At 45.1% G+C, this 14,980-nt stretch overlaps 1 protein-coding gene across 3 annotated transcripts in view; it reads left to right on the top strand.

The window, feature by feature from the left end:
* Window positions 1-14,980, top strand: part of LOC139411511 (furin-1-like) — a 113,716-nt gene that overhangs the window by 71,783 nt on the left and 26,953 nt on the right. For all 3 annotated transcript variants that reach the window (XM_071157975.1, XM_071157974.1, XM_071157976.1), the window contains 2 exons: window positions 9,066-9,194; window positions 9,387-9,463. In XM_071157975.1, coding sequence (XP_071014076.1) covers window positions 9,066-9,194; window positions 9,387-9,463 — 206 coding nt within the window. The remainder of the gene's footprint in view (window positions 1-9,065; window positions 9,195-9,386; window positions 9,464-14,980) is intronic.

A 14,980-nucleotide genomic window follows, 5' to 3' on the forward strand; every position in this document is an offset into this window, starting at 1 on the left:
GCTATTCCCTCCGCAAGGCTATCAAACAAGCTAAGCGTCAGTACAGAGACAAAGTAGAATCTCAATTAAACGGCTCAGACACAAGAGGCATGTGGCAGGGTCTACAGTCAATCACGGACTACAGGAAGAAATCCAGCCCAGTCACGGACCAGGATGTCTTGCTCCCAGGCAGACTAAATAACTTTTTTGCCCGCTTTGAGGACAATACAGTGCCACTGACACGGCCTGCAACGAAAACATGCGGTCTCTCCTTCACTGCAGCCGAGGTGAGTAAAACATTTAAACGTGTTAACCCTCGCAAGGCTGCAGGCCCAGACGGCATCCCCAGCCGCGCCCTCAGAGCATGCGCAGACCAGCTGGCCGGTGTGTTTACGGACATATTCAATCAATCCCTATACCAGTCTGCTGTTCCCACATGCTTCAAGAGGGCCACCATTGTTCCTGTTCCCAAGAAAGCTAAGGTAACTGAGCTAAACGACTACCGCCCCGTAGCACTCACATCCGTCATCATGAAGTGCTTTGAAAGACTAGTCAAGGACCATATCACCTCCACCCTACCTGACACCCTAGACCCACTCCAATTTGCTTACCGCCCAAATAGGTCCACAGACGATGCAATCTCAACCACACTGCACACTGCCCTAACCCATCTGGACAAGAGGAATACCTATGTGAGAATGCTGTTCATCGACTACAGCTCGGCATTCAACACCATAGTACCCTCCAAGCTCGTCATCAAGCTCGAGACCCTGGGTCGGGCCGCCCCCAGGTGGTGAGGGTAGGCAACAACATCTCCTCCCCGCTGATCCTCAACACTGGGGCCCCACAAGGGTGCGTTCTGAGCCCTCTCCTGTACTCTCTGTTTACCCACGACTGCGTGGCCACGCACGCCTCCAACTCAATCATCAAGTTTGCGGACGACACAACAGTGGTAGGCTTGATTACCAACAACGACGAGACGGCGAGGTGAGGGCCCTCGGAGTGTGGTGTCAGGAAAATAACCTCACACTCAACGTCAACAAAACTAAGGAGATGATTGTGGACTTCAGGAAACAGCAGAGGGAACACCCGCCGATCCACATCGATGGAACAGTAGTGGAGAGGGTAGCAAGTTTTTTTTTTAAAATTTTTATTTAAAAAAAAATTTTTTTACCCCTTTTTCTCCCCAATTTCGTAGTATCCAATTGTTGTAGTAGCTACTATCTTGTCTCATCGCTACAACTCCCGTACGGGCTCGGGAGAGACGAAGGTTGAAAGTCATGCGTCCTCCGATACACAACCAACCAAGCCGCTGCTTCTTTAACACAGCGCACATCCAACCCGGAAGCCAGCCGCACCAATGCGCCGGAGGAAACACCGTGCACCTGGCCACCTTGGCTAGCGTACACTGCGCCCAGCCCGCCACAGGAGTCGCTGGTGCGCGATGAGACAAGGACACCCCTACCGACCAAGCCCTCCCTAACCCGGACAGAGCCTGGGCGCGAACCCAGGACTCTGATGGCACAGCTGGCGCTGCAGTACAGCGCCCTTAACCACTGCGCCACCCGGGAGGCCCAAGGGTAGCAAGTTTTAAGTTCCTCGGCATACACATCACAGACAAACTGAATTGGTCCACTCACACAGACAGCATCGTGAAGAAGGCGCAGCAGCGCCTCTTCAACCTCAGGAGGCTGAAGAAATTCGGCTTGTCACCAAAAGCACTCACAAACTTCTACAGATGCACAATCGAGAGCATCCTGTCGGGCTGTATCACCGCCTGGTATGGCAACTGCTCCGCCCTCAACCGTAAGGCTCTCCAGAGGGTAGTGAGGTCTGCACAACGCATCACGGGGGCAAACTACCTGCCCTCCAGGACACCTACACCACCCGATGTCACAGGAAGGCCATAAAGATCATCAAGGACATCAACCACCCGAGCCACTGCCTGTTCACCCCGCTATCATCCAGAAGGCGAGGTCAGTACAGGTGCATCAAAGCTGGGACCGAGAGACTGAAAAACAGCTTCTATCTCAAGGCCATCAGACTGTTAAACAGCCACCACTAACATTGAGTGGCTGCTGCCAACACACTGACAATGACACTGACTCACTCCAGCCACTTTAATAATGGGAATTGATAGGAAATGATGTAAATATATCACTAGCCACTTTAAACAATGCTACCTAATATAATGTTACATACCCTACATTATTAATCTCATATGTATATGTATATACTGTACTCTATATCATCGACTGCATCCTTATGTAATACATGTATCACTAGCCACTTTAACTATGCCACTTTGTTTACATACTCATCTCATATGTATATACTGTACTCGATATCATCTACTGTATCTTGCCTATGCTGCTCTGTACCATCACTCATTCATATATCCTTATGTACATATTCTTTATCCCCTTACACTGTGTATCAGACAGTAGTTTTGGAATTGTTAGTTAGATTACTTGTTGGTTATTACTGCATTGTCGGAACTAGAAGCACAAGCATTTCGCTACACTCGCATTAACATCTGCTAACCATGTGTATGTGACAAATAAAATTTGATTTGATTTGCTTGCTGTCAGTGTGCGTAGAGTGGGTTTAGTAAGGCTACTGTGGAGTGAGGTACGAGGAGTAGAGAGTATGCAGTATTTAGGTTTAGTGGGAGGATGTAGCTGTAGCAAAGGTGTAATAATGTTGTGGTGTTTTAAGGGTGTAGTGTGCATGTAACAAGGGTGCAGTCAGGCAAAACAGTGTTCTAGATGGGGTGCTGCTGTCTGAGAGCCTAGTCTGAGAGCCTAGTCTGAGAGCCTAGTCTGAGAGTCTCAGCCCAGGTGGTTCTCGGTGGCAGATAGTATCTGTGTAGTCAGTTTACACTGTCTCTATGATAAGGACATGGATAGACTCTGCTGCTACGTCCTCTGCTTATTTATATGTATGACAGCAGCTCATATCACTGGATAAATGATGTAAAAATCTCAAAGCACACTGTGAGATTTCAAAGGCAGGAAAATTTGTTCATGTGCCAATATTTAATGCAGTAAGAATGGTCAATTTAGGTATAGGAAAAAGACAAATGCCAATGTCCAAGACCATTACAAGAACCTGGATAATTTTCATGGTAATTTCCACTTTTGAGTCAGATTTGAGCAGGATTTTCTGAGTGAGATGAATCTACACAGATCAAAGCATTGGCCATGGTTATCTGACACTAAAGGCCTTGGTATCTGACACTGAAGGGTTTGGATGAGAGGAAAATAGTAGGAGGGCACTTTTCAGACAAATTACATTAAATTGCGGCAGCATTCTAGAGAAATGGCTGTGTGAGAACGGCAAGGCATCAAACATGGTGTTTGACCAAAGGTCAAGTATGATAAGGAGAGAATACCAAAAGGCCTGTGTAGAAGTCTCTCTGTACCATTACCCTGCTAGCTGGTTGTCCACGAACAGACACTCAGGGGGTGGCTCTGAGAGATGTATGCTGAGTCTGGTCTGTCTGGTCTGGGACTGATGCTACATGCTGAGTGACGAGTCTGCCTACCTATCTGTCTATGTCTTTTGTCTGCCTAGCGCCACAGGAGGTTGTAAGCCTATCTGGTGCCACAGGATGCAGTCTGCCTCCCATGGGGATTTGGCCATTTTCTGTTATGATTGATGTCTAATGCAGCCTGACACATTTCTCATGGGCCACATCACCCAAACAAATCTTACATCAGCTGATATCTCAAAGTGCTGTACAGAAACCCAGTCTAAAACACCAAACAGCAAGCAATGCAGGTGTAGAAGCACGGTGGCTGGGAAAAACTCCCTAGAAAGGCCAAAACCTAGGAAGAAACCTAGAGAGGAACCAGGCTATGAGGGGTGGCCAGTCCTCTTCTGACTGTGCCGGGTGGAGATTATAACAGAACATGGCCACGATGTTCAAATGTTCATAAATGACCAGCATGGTCAAATAATAATAATAATCACAGTAGTTGTTGAGGGTGCAACAAGTCAGCATCTCAGGAGTAAATGTCAGTTGGCTTTTCATAGCCGATCATTGAGAGTATCTCTACCACTCCTGCTGTCTCTAGAGAGTTGAAAACATCAGGCCTGGGGACAGGTAGCACGTCCGGGTTCCATAGCCGCAGGCAGATCAGTTGAAACTGGAGCAGCAGCACGGCCAGGTGGACTGGGGACAGCAAGGAGTCATCATGCCAGGTAGTCCTGAGGCATGGTCCTAGGGCTCATGTCGAGAGAGAGAGAGAGAGAGAGAGAGAGACTTAAATTCACACAGGACACCGGCGAAATACTCCAGATATAACAGACTGACCCTAGCCCCCCACACAAACTACTGCAGCACAAATGCTGGAGGCTGAGACAGGAGGGGTCAGGAGACACTGTGGCCCCATCCGATGATACCCCCGGACAGGGCCAAACCGACAGGATATAACCCCACCCACTTTGCCAAAGCACAGCCCCCACATCACTAGAGGGTTATCTTCAACCACCAATTTATCATCCTGAGACAAGGCCGAGTATAGCCCAAAAAGATCTCCGCCATGGCACAACCCAAGGGGGGGCGCCAACCCAGACAGGAAGACCATGTCAGTGAGGCACAGAATCCCAGTGGAGAGAGGGGAACCAGCCAGGCAGAGACAGCAACGGCGGTTCGTTGCTACAGAGCCTTTCCGTTACCTTTACACTCCTGGGCCAGACTACACTCAATCATATGACCTACTGAAGAGATGAGTCTTCAGTAAAGACTTAAAGGGTGAGACTGAGTCTGCGTCTCTCACATGGGTAGGCAGACCATTCCATAAAAATGGAGCTCTACAGGAGAAAGCCCTGCTTCCAGCTGCTTGCTTAGAAATTCTGGGGACAATTAGGAGTCCTGCATCTTGTGACCGTAGCGTACGTGTAGGTATGTACGGCAGGACCAAATTGGAAATATGGGTAGGAGCAAGCCCATGTAATGCTTTGTAGGTTAGCAGTAAAACCTTGAAATCAGCCCTTGCCTTAACAGTGTAGGGAGGCTAGCACTGGAGTAATATGATCAAATTGTTTGGTTCTAGCCAGGATTCTAGCAGACGTATTTAGCACTAACTGAAGTTAATTTAGTGCTTTATCCGGGTAGCCGGAAAGTAGAGCATTGCAGTATTCTAACCTAGTAGTAACAAAAGCATGGTTTTATTTTTCTGCATAATTTTTGGACAGAAAGTTTCTGATTTTCGCAATGTTACGTAGATGGAAAAAAGCTGTTCTTGAAACAGTCTTGATATGTTCATCAAAAGAGATCAGGGTCCAGAGTAACGCCATGGTCCTTCACGTTACAGTTTTAGTTGAGACGACTGTACAACCATTAAGATTAATTGTCAGATTTAACAGAAGATCTCTTTTGTTTCTTGGGATCTAGAACAAGCATCTCTGTTTTGTCCGGATTTAAAAGTAGAACGTTTGCAGCCATCCACTTCCTTATGTCTGAAACACAGGCTTCGAGCAAGGGCAATTTTGGGGCTTCACCATGTTTCATTGAAATGTACAGTTGTGTGTCATGCGCATAGCAGTGAAGGTTAACATTATGTTTTCGAATGACATCCCCAAGAGGTAAAATATATAGTGAAAACAATAGTGGTCCTAAAACGGAACCTTGAGGAACACCGGCATTTACAGTTGATTTGTCAGAGGACAAACCATTCACAGAGACAAATTGATATCTTTCCGACAGGTAAGATCTAAACCAGGCCAGAACTTGTCCGTGTAGACCAATTTGGATTTCCAATCTCTCCAGAAGAATGTGGTGATTGATGGCATCAAAAACAGCACTAAGGTCTAGGAGCACGAGGACAGATGCAGAGCCTCGGTCTGACACCATTAAAAGGCCATTTACCACCTTCACAAGTGCAGTCTCAGTGCTATGATGGGGTCTAAAACCAGACTGAAGCATTTTGTATACATTGTTTGTCTTCAGTAAGGCAGTGAGTTGCTGCGCAACAGCTTTTCTAAAAGTTTAGCGAGGAATGGAAGATTCGATATAGGCCGATTAGTTTAAAAATATACATTTTCTGCGTTGAGGTTTGGCTTTTTCAAGAGAGGCTTTATTACGGCCACTTTTAGTGAGTTTGGTACACATCCGGTGGATAGAGAGCCGTTTATTATGTTCAACATAGGAGGGCCAAGCACAGGAAGCAGCTCTTTCAGTTGTTTAGTTGGAATAGGATCCAGTATGCAGCTTGAAGGTTTAGAGGCCATGATTATTTTCATCAGTGTCAAGAGATATAGTACTAAAACACTTGAGCGTCTCCCTTGATCCTAGCTCCTGGCAGAGTTGTGCAGACTCAGGACAACTGAGCTTTGGAGGAATATTCAGATTTAAAGAGGAGTCCGTAATTTGCTTTCTAATGATCATGATCTTTTCCTCAAAGAAGTTAATGAATTTATTACTGCTGTGAAAGCCATCCACTCTTGGGGAATGTTGCTTTTTAGTTAGCTTTGCATCAAAAATGTATCAAAAATACATTTTGGATTGTTCTTATTTTCCTCAATTAAGTTGGAAAAATAGGATGATTGAGCAGCAGTGAGGGCTCTTCAATACTGCACGGTACTGTCATTCCAGGCTGTGGTGCCATTTCCGTTCCAATTTTCTGGAAGCTTGCTTCAGAGCTTGGGTATTTTCTGTATACCAGGGAGCTAGTTTCTTATGACAAATGTTTTTAGGGGTGCAACTGCATCTAGGGTATTGCACAATATTAGATTGAGTACCTCCGTTAGGTGGTTGGCTGATTTTTGTCCTCTGACATCCTTGGGTAGGCAGAGGGAGTCTGGAAGGGCATCAAGAAATCTTTGTGTTGTCTGAGAATTTATAGCATGACATTTGATGCTCCTTGGTTGGGGTCTGAGCAGATTATTTGTTGCAATTGCAAAAGTAATAAAATGGTTGTCCAGGATTATGAGGAAAAACATTAAGATCCACAACATTTATTCCATGGGACAAAACTAGGTCCAGAGTATGACTGTGGCAGTGCGTAGGTCCAGAGACATGTTGGACAAAACCCACTCAGTCGATGATGGCTCCGAAAGCCTTTTGGAGTGGGTCTGTGGACTTTTCCATGTGAATATTGAAGTCACCAAAAATTAGAATATTATCTGCTATGACTACAAGGTGACCATATCCCCATAACATTTACGATAGCAAATTTAAATTTACAATAAAACCCCCAACGTTTTCATCTTTTTTGAGCTTCTAGTCATGAAATCTATGCTGCCTACCCAATCACTTTTTATTGCTACTGTTTACAGGCCTCCTGGGCCATATACAGCGTTCCTCACGGAGTTCCCTGAATTCCTATAGGAGATTATGATCAGTGATTAATTAATTGTCTATAACTGCCTTTGAATTGAGGGATCTAACATTAAGTAGCCCTATTTTGAGATGTGAGGTATCACGATCTCTTTCAATAATGGCAGGAATGGAGGAGGTCTTAGTTTAGTTTTGCCCAACCTAGGTCAAGGCACAGACACGGTCTCAATGGGGATAGCTGAGCTGACTACACTGACTGTGCTTGTGGCAGACTCCACTAAGCTGGCAGGCTGGCTAACAGCCTGCTGCCTGGCCTGCACCCTATTTCATTGTAGAGCTAGCGGAGTTAGACAGGGCTCTATGTTTTGTAGATAAGATGAGAGCACCCCTCCAGCTTGGATGGAGTCAGTCACTCCTCAACAGGCCAGGCTTGGTCCTGTTTGTGGGTGAGTCCCAGAAGGAAGGCCAATTATCTACAAATTTGGAGGGGCAGAAAACAGTTTTCAACCAGCGATTGAGTTGTGAGACTCTGCTGTAGAGCTCATCACTCCCCCTAACTGGGAGGGGGCCAGAGACAATTACTCGATGCCGACACATCTTTCTAGCTGATTTATACGTTGAAGCTATGTTGCGCTTGGTGACCTCTGACTCTTTCATCCTAACATTGTTGGTGCCGACATGGATAACAATATCTCTACACTCGCCAGTTTTAGCTTTAGCCAGCACCATCTTCAGATTAGCCTTAATGTCGGTAGACCTGCCCCCTGGTAAACAGTGTGTGATCACTGGATGATTCGTTTTAAATATAATACTGCGGGTAATGGAGTCGCCAATGACTAGGGTTTTCAATTTGTCAGAGCTAATGGTGGGAGCCTTCGGCGTCTCAGACCCCGTAACAGGAGGAGTAGAGACCAGAGAAGGCTCGACCTCTGACTCCGACTCGCTGCTTAATGGGGAGAACCGGTTGAAAGTTTCTGTCGGCTGAATGAGCGACACCGGTTGAGCATTTCTACAGCATTTCCCTCCAGAAGCCATGAGAAAGTTGTCCGGCTGCAGGGACCGTGTGAGGGGATTTATAGTAACGTTACTATCTGTACTTACTGGTGGCTTAGACGCTGTTTCATCCTTTCCTACACTGAAATTACCCTTGCCTAACGCTTGCGTCTGAAGCTGGGCTTGTAGCACAGCTATCCTCGCCGCAAGGCGATCGTTCTCCTGTAAATTATGAGTACAGCGACTGCAATTAGAAGGCATCATGTTAATGTTACTACTTAGCTTCAACTGTTGGAAGTCCTGACGAACCATGTCCAGATAAAACATCCGGAGTGAAAAAGTTGAATGAAAAAAAAGTTGAGTGAGGGGAAAAAGTAAAAACAATAAAGTTGCCAGGTAGCAAAGTAAGTTTGGCAACAAAACGCACAGGAGCACGTAAACAAGTCTGCAAGTTGTGAACGGAAAACACTCATCTATATATTTCTGTTTGGTGACGATCGCTGTATATATTCGCTGTATATATTTTTTATTTCATAGTCTAAAAACAATTATAAACTTGGTGGTTCGAGCCCTGAATGCTGATTGGCTAACAGCCGTGATATATCAGACCGTACACCACTGGTATGACAAAACATACATTTTTTTTTCCTGCTCTAATTACGTTGGTAACAAGTTTATAATAGCAATAAGGCACCTCAGGGGTTTGAGGTATATTGCTTAATTTGATAATGCAAAGTTTCATCATTTTCGTCATCTCGCTTGCGTGTTTAGACTCTATTGACTGGTTTTGGTGTTTTCTACTCTACAGTACAATACTAATCATCGTGACCTGAATGCCAAAGGTGCATGGGAGCTGGGCTACACTGGGAAGGGAGTGGTGGTGTCCATCCTGGACGATGGTATAGAGAAGAACCACCCAGACCTTATATCAAACTATGTGAGTATCACCGTCATCTTACCCCTGGCTTCAAAGCTGGGGCTGCTGCATCTCAATAGTTTAAGGTGGCGTCCTTTCCATGATCCATGTTGATGAGGAGAGGAGGCCATTTTGGACTATTGGTATTCACCCCTAGACTTTTGCTCCTCTTATCATAGATGAGTGATTCTGATTGTCCCTGTCTGCCTGTAGGACCCAGACGCCAGCTATGATGTGAACGATGGAGATCCAGACCCTCAGCCACGATACACACAACTCAACGACAACCGGTAAGACACTGATTTAAAAAAGACACTGTTTCAATGACAGCAGAATTTGATCTCCCCGTGCCTAACTTGATTCTTTATTCAAATCTACCATTGACATCAATGCATGATTATCATGGAAAAATACGAGTCACGTCGTGTGCCAATGCCACATAATGATTCAGTTCTGAGAGGAGAGATGTGTAGGACACAGGAAACGTCACGCCTCTACATGAATAGGCTGTTTCATTGTGATGTCCTGATTTAAAAATACTGTATTTTCTCATGCAGTCAGCTGAGAGAGGGAGCGAGACAAAGCCAAAAGTGGTGGTGGTGTAATGGAGTGAGTTATGGTCACCATCACTCTGGCTTGGGTCCAGGTCTGTCAGGTGTTGGGCTACCCACTACTGTTAGAGCAGAGCTTCTCTGACTGGAAAGGGAAATGCACTCAATGAATATGTTGAATGTGACAGTTGAGATATTTTAATAACTCGGGAGACCGATTGAAGTAGTAGACTCTTAGAGGGCCGGAGAACATCTCAATAGGTTTTGGGTCTCCCCCCAATCGAGAGCAAGCACATGTGCTTTAGAGTCTTAAATCACCCAGCTGCTACCAGGGCATTTCTGTGGCCTAGTTAAGTGGAGTAAATCTCCTGGGATTAAGTGAATTTGTGAAGAAAGCAGCTTTACTGCAGTGGCCTGAGCAGATGGCATTAAGACTTGTTTACTACTGCCCCGATGTCTTCCCTGCTGCCCTAAATTGATCGATTTAATTTCATCAGTGTTAACGAAATACGACAAATCTTCTGGCTCTGGAAAGGCCTGCTCCCCTCGTTTCGCTCCCCTGCGTGCTTCCCCTTTCTGACTTTTAAATTGTGATTTTCCGTAATCTGCTGGTTTCGGGCTGCTAGCCAAATACCCTTTTTTTAAACATTTTTTATCTTGAGGCTGACCATGGTTGGTGATGACAGACAAAGGTTATAGTTAGACGCTGGTGGAAATGGTCTCCAACTGAGACTGCATGGTCTGGAGCAGGCACTGTCCACATGGAGGCCAGACTGGTGTAAGGAGAGATGGAGATGGCCTCAAGTAAAACGACAGAGTACATTACTTCCTACGCTAGTGTGTATAGCCATAGGTCTTGAGCCTCCTGCTGTCAAAGAGAGAAAGTGAAACGGCGGAGTAAGAGCTAACGCCAATGGAGCTCTGCCACTGACCACACACACACACACACATCATGATTCCCCCAGCATACATACAGCTAACAGACAGTTGATTCCCATATCCCACACACGCAGTGGAGTAAATGCCTTTGGACTGAGAATCCTTCTGGCTTGTCCTCTCCTCCCTGCCTAGCTCACCCCAGCCCTTATCTGCAGCCACCCAGCTCTGCCTCGCTTCCCCGTGGCAGGACTGAGGTGTGTGTGTGTGTGTGTGTGTGTGTAACTGCGTGGGGTTTGTGTAGGCGTGTGTGTAAACACCATGTGGGCAGGCTGGAGCTCTGTAAGGCTGTGTAAGGGTCTGTTCTCTGCAGAAAGCCCAGTTCTGTTCACCTCCATAAAGCTTCCTTTCTTCCCCTGCATGAGGAACGCTCCTCTGCAGCAATGTGGCCATTCAGCCCCGTGTTTCTCAAGTCAACATGTGATCTGGCCCTGTGGGTCTGCAGCCTTACTGTCTTAGAACAGGAGGATCAGTCTCTCTAGGGGCCTCTGCTGCGAGCTAAAATTGGAATTGGGGGAGTTTTCTTTTTATGTATTGAATGTTTCCCAGATACCCTTCCATAGCTGGGAGTGGCAGGCTTTACAGCTAGGTATAGCGCGTGATAATCTCCACAAGATTTGAACTGAGGTTCTTTTGTTATTGATTTAGCCAACGAAGGCTTTTCTGTTATTTGAGGTATTTGGTAAAGCAGTGGGAAGTAGACTTGAGGTATTTTGGTAAAGCAGTGGGAAGTAGACTTGATGTATTTTGGTAATGCAGTGGGAAGTAGACTTGATGTATTTTGGTAAAGCAGTGGAAGTAGACTTGAGGTATTTTGGTAAAGCAGTGGGAAGTAGACTTGATGTATTTTGGTAAAGCAGTGGAAGTAGACTTGAGGTATTTTGGTAAAGCAGTGGGAAGTAGACTTGAGGTATTTTGGTAAAGCAGTGGGAAGTAGACTTGAGGTATTTTGGTAAAGCAGTGGGAAGTAGACTTGAGGTATTTTGGTAAAGCAGTGGGAAGTAGACTTGATGTATTTTGGTAAAGCAGTGGGAAGTAGACTTGATGTATTTTGGTAAGGCAGTGGGAAGTAGACTTGAGGTATTTTGATAAAGCAGTGGGAAGTAGACTTGAGGTATTTTGGTAAAGCAGTGGGAAGTAGACCTGAGGTATTTTGGTAAAGCAGTGGGAAGTAGACTTGATGTATTTTGGTAAAGCAGTGGGAAGTGGACTTGATGTATTTTGGTAAAGCAGTGGGAAGTAGACTTGAGGTATTTTGGTAAAGCAGTGGGAAGTAGACTTGAGGTATTTTGGAAAAGCAGTGGGAAGTAGACTTGAGATATTTTGGTAAAGCAGTGGGAAGTAGACCTGAGGTATTTTGGTAAAGCAGTGGGAAGTAGACTTGATGTATTTTGGTAAAGCAGTGGGAAGTGGACTTGATGTATTTTGGTAAAGCAGTGGGAAGTAGACTTGAGGTATTTTGGTAAAGCAGTGGGAAGTAGACTTGAGGTATTTTGGTAAAGCAGTGGGAAGTAGACTTGAGATATTTTGGTAAAGCAGTGGGAAGTAGACTTGAGGTATTTTGGTAAAGCAGTGGGAAGTAGACTTGAGGTATTTTGGTAAAGCAGTGGGAAGTAGACTTGAGGTATTTTGGTAAAGCAGTGGGAAGTAGACTTGATGTATTTTGGTAAAGCAGTGGGAAGTAGACTTGAGGTATTTTTTTTACATTCTGGAGGAAGTTGATTTTATCACGCGGTGCTGTAACTGCTGTACTATGGCTGATATCATGTTATTAATATTTTAATTAAAAAGAGCCAGGGAGTTGGCTCATTTGAATTTGCCACTTTGAATAGTGCATTACATTAAGTTGGCTTGCTGTAAGATACCATCAAGGACAAAAAACTTAGATTAACTGTACTGTAGTTGTACACACACAGTAATGTAGCTGTATATTGGGTGAACATTGGGGATATTGCTGGTAGCAGTAAGTGTTTGTGATCATCATCTGACCACCTTTTCTCAGGCCTCCAGGGTGCCAGCTCTCTGTGTCTGTTAGTGCAAGACAGAAAGAGCTCTTGCTTTGTAACAGGAGGCATGTGTGTTTGTGTGTAGTATTTGCTTTCAGTTTCCGCTGTATCACTGTCAGGTTGTGTACACACAGCTTGAAATGTCTAGTACACACATGTTTGTGTCTGTGCCAAGGCTGCAGGGGCCAAGTAAAATAGTTAAATTGATGTTATAATTTGCATTCTGACTTATCAAATATTGCTATCAGTTAGAGGAGGAGAACGCTTGTTATTCATTACAGCCCATAATTTCTTTGGAACATTAAATCCCTCTTCCTAATGTTCCCGGTCATCAGTGTTGGGAGGAAGGCTCTATTTATCAGGAGCACTCCACAGAACAACCCAGGTTGATTCATTTTACAGCGTCTCAGATTAGTTACACAAGATGTTTGCTTTGTATTCCCCCTCTGCCTCTGTTCCATAAACACTGAGAGACCTTTTGTCCTGTAGGTCAACTCATTAGTCAGCTGATTAAGTAGGAGCGGGGCCGGAGCAGTTGTCCAGATTTACCTCGAGGCAGAGGCCCGGCAGGCAGGCAGTGAGCAGAGAGCCTAATGATCAGCTGGGGCCACTGGCCCAGCCTCAGAGAGCACAAATGATTTTCTTCTCAGTAATTAATTCAAGTTAGGAAAATCAGAGCGAGTGGAAGGAGTGCCTTGCCAAGCTATCAATAGCCCAATATGCCATCTGAGAGAGAAGAAAGAGCTCTCACACAAAGACGAACTACAGCCCAGGCTCAAATGGAACCCTATTCCCTATGTAGGGCACTGCTTTTGGCATCATTAAAAATTTCAGTATGTTACGCAACGATAATAGGTCTAACTTTATGTATGACCTGAAAGGACGTAATGGCTGTTAGCACCGTGTTTCTGATCTGTAGGAAACCTCTAAAGTTCCACCTGTAGTTTTTCCCACATAAAAATATTTGTGTCGTTAATTTGTTTATTCCATTATGTCTCCTTTTCAGGCTCCGTTTGAAATATTGTCTTCATGGAAGTTCCACCTGTGGTTTTTCCCCTCGTATAAACATTTATTATGCTAATGTAAGACCTTTCAGGAGGCAGCTGGTTGCCATGGGGATGTGAGCACCAAATTGGCTGCATCATCCCGAAAGTTCATCAAACTGTTGCCTTTTGGTTTCAGCCCTCTAGTTCCACACCAGTATGGGAGCCATGTTCTATCGAAACTGATAGCTATGAAATATGAGTTCCAGCTAAGGAGAAAGCAAAATCAGCATTTTCACAGCACAATGATAATGTTGTTTTACCTTACCATGGAAATCAGCTTTCCTGTTTTATTTTAATATGCCCTTAGGTTAAGTTGGTCCAAACTTCTGGGAAGTTTGTCTTGTTTCTCTCCGAGTTTATCATTCCAACACCGTCTTCAGTATCCGTTCCTCAGTTTACCTTTATCTATTACTTTCTGGCCAGCTCAGTTGAAAACTGGCTTTGTCAGTGGTGTTAAGACTGGCGATGGAGATGGCCTTGTCTCTGCTCCAGTAGTTCTGGTCAGGCTGACTTGCAGCTCCTCAGGGACCAGCCTCATTTCTTGCTCTGCTGCAGCCCAGACAAAGGAAGGATGGAGTTGCCCCTTCCCACTGAGCTTAGGTTTGTTTTTTAGTTTTCCCCCTACGGGTGAGGTTTTGGGCATGGCAAGCTCATCCTAGATCCGTGCCTAATGGTAAATTCTGCCAGGAGGAACGGCCAGCTAGCGGTCTGACGGAGATGGATTATTTGACCTACTGCAGTTGTCAATTAAAGCAAGGACGAAGACAATTGACGCAGCGTCATCACATAAAAGTAAAATTAGCACTTGGACTAATTCAATGTCAGTTTTGAGTTCTAGCCTAGGATTTGGGGCGCTGATCCAAGATTTGTGCCCATGTTCCAGACTACAGTAGAGCAATTACTCAGAGTTAGTCTAATGTTTCAAAGTGACTTTGGTGAGGTATTACCCTATGGGTTTACCGTAGTGCCTAGACACTGCCTGCCTGCTTTCAGTTGAGCCCGTGTTTGAGTCTTCGAGTAGAATGTGTTTCCTCCACACAGTGATGTGATGCTAGTAGGGCTGTCTGTTCTTTGAATGAATGCTAATCTAATGGTTAGCTTTGGGCTGGCTGCCAGCTGTAGCTGTGTGTAAGTCTCTCCAGACATGTGTGTCTGTAATCAGATATTGCCTGTTGTGTTCAACTTATTGACATGGCTTTTTGTTGCTCTTATCCCTCTAGATAAATATCACCATTGTGTAGAGACTGCAGAGCATTGTTACACAATTA

This window comes from Oncorhynchus clarkii, chromosome 6 (assembly GCF_045791955.1).
Source record: "Oncorhynchus clarkii lewisi isolate Uvic-CL-2024 chromosome 6, UVic_Ocla_1.0, whole genome shotgun sequence".
Classification (NCBI taxonomy): Eukaryota; Metazoa; Chordata; class Actinopteri; order Salmoniformes; family Salmonidae; genus Oncorhynchus; species Oncorhynchus clarkii.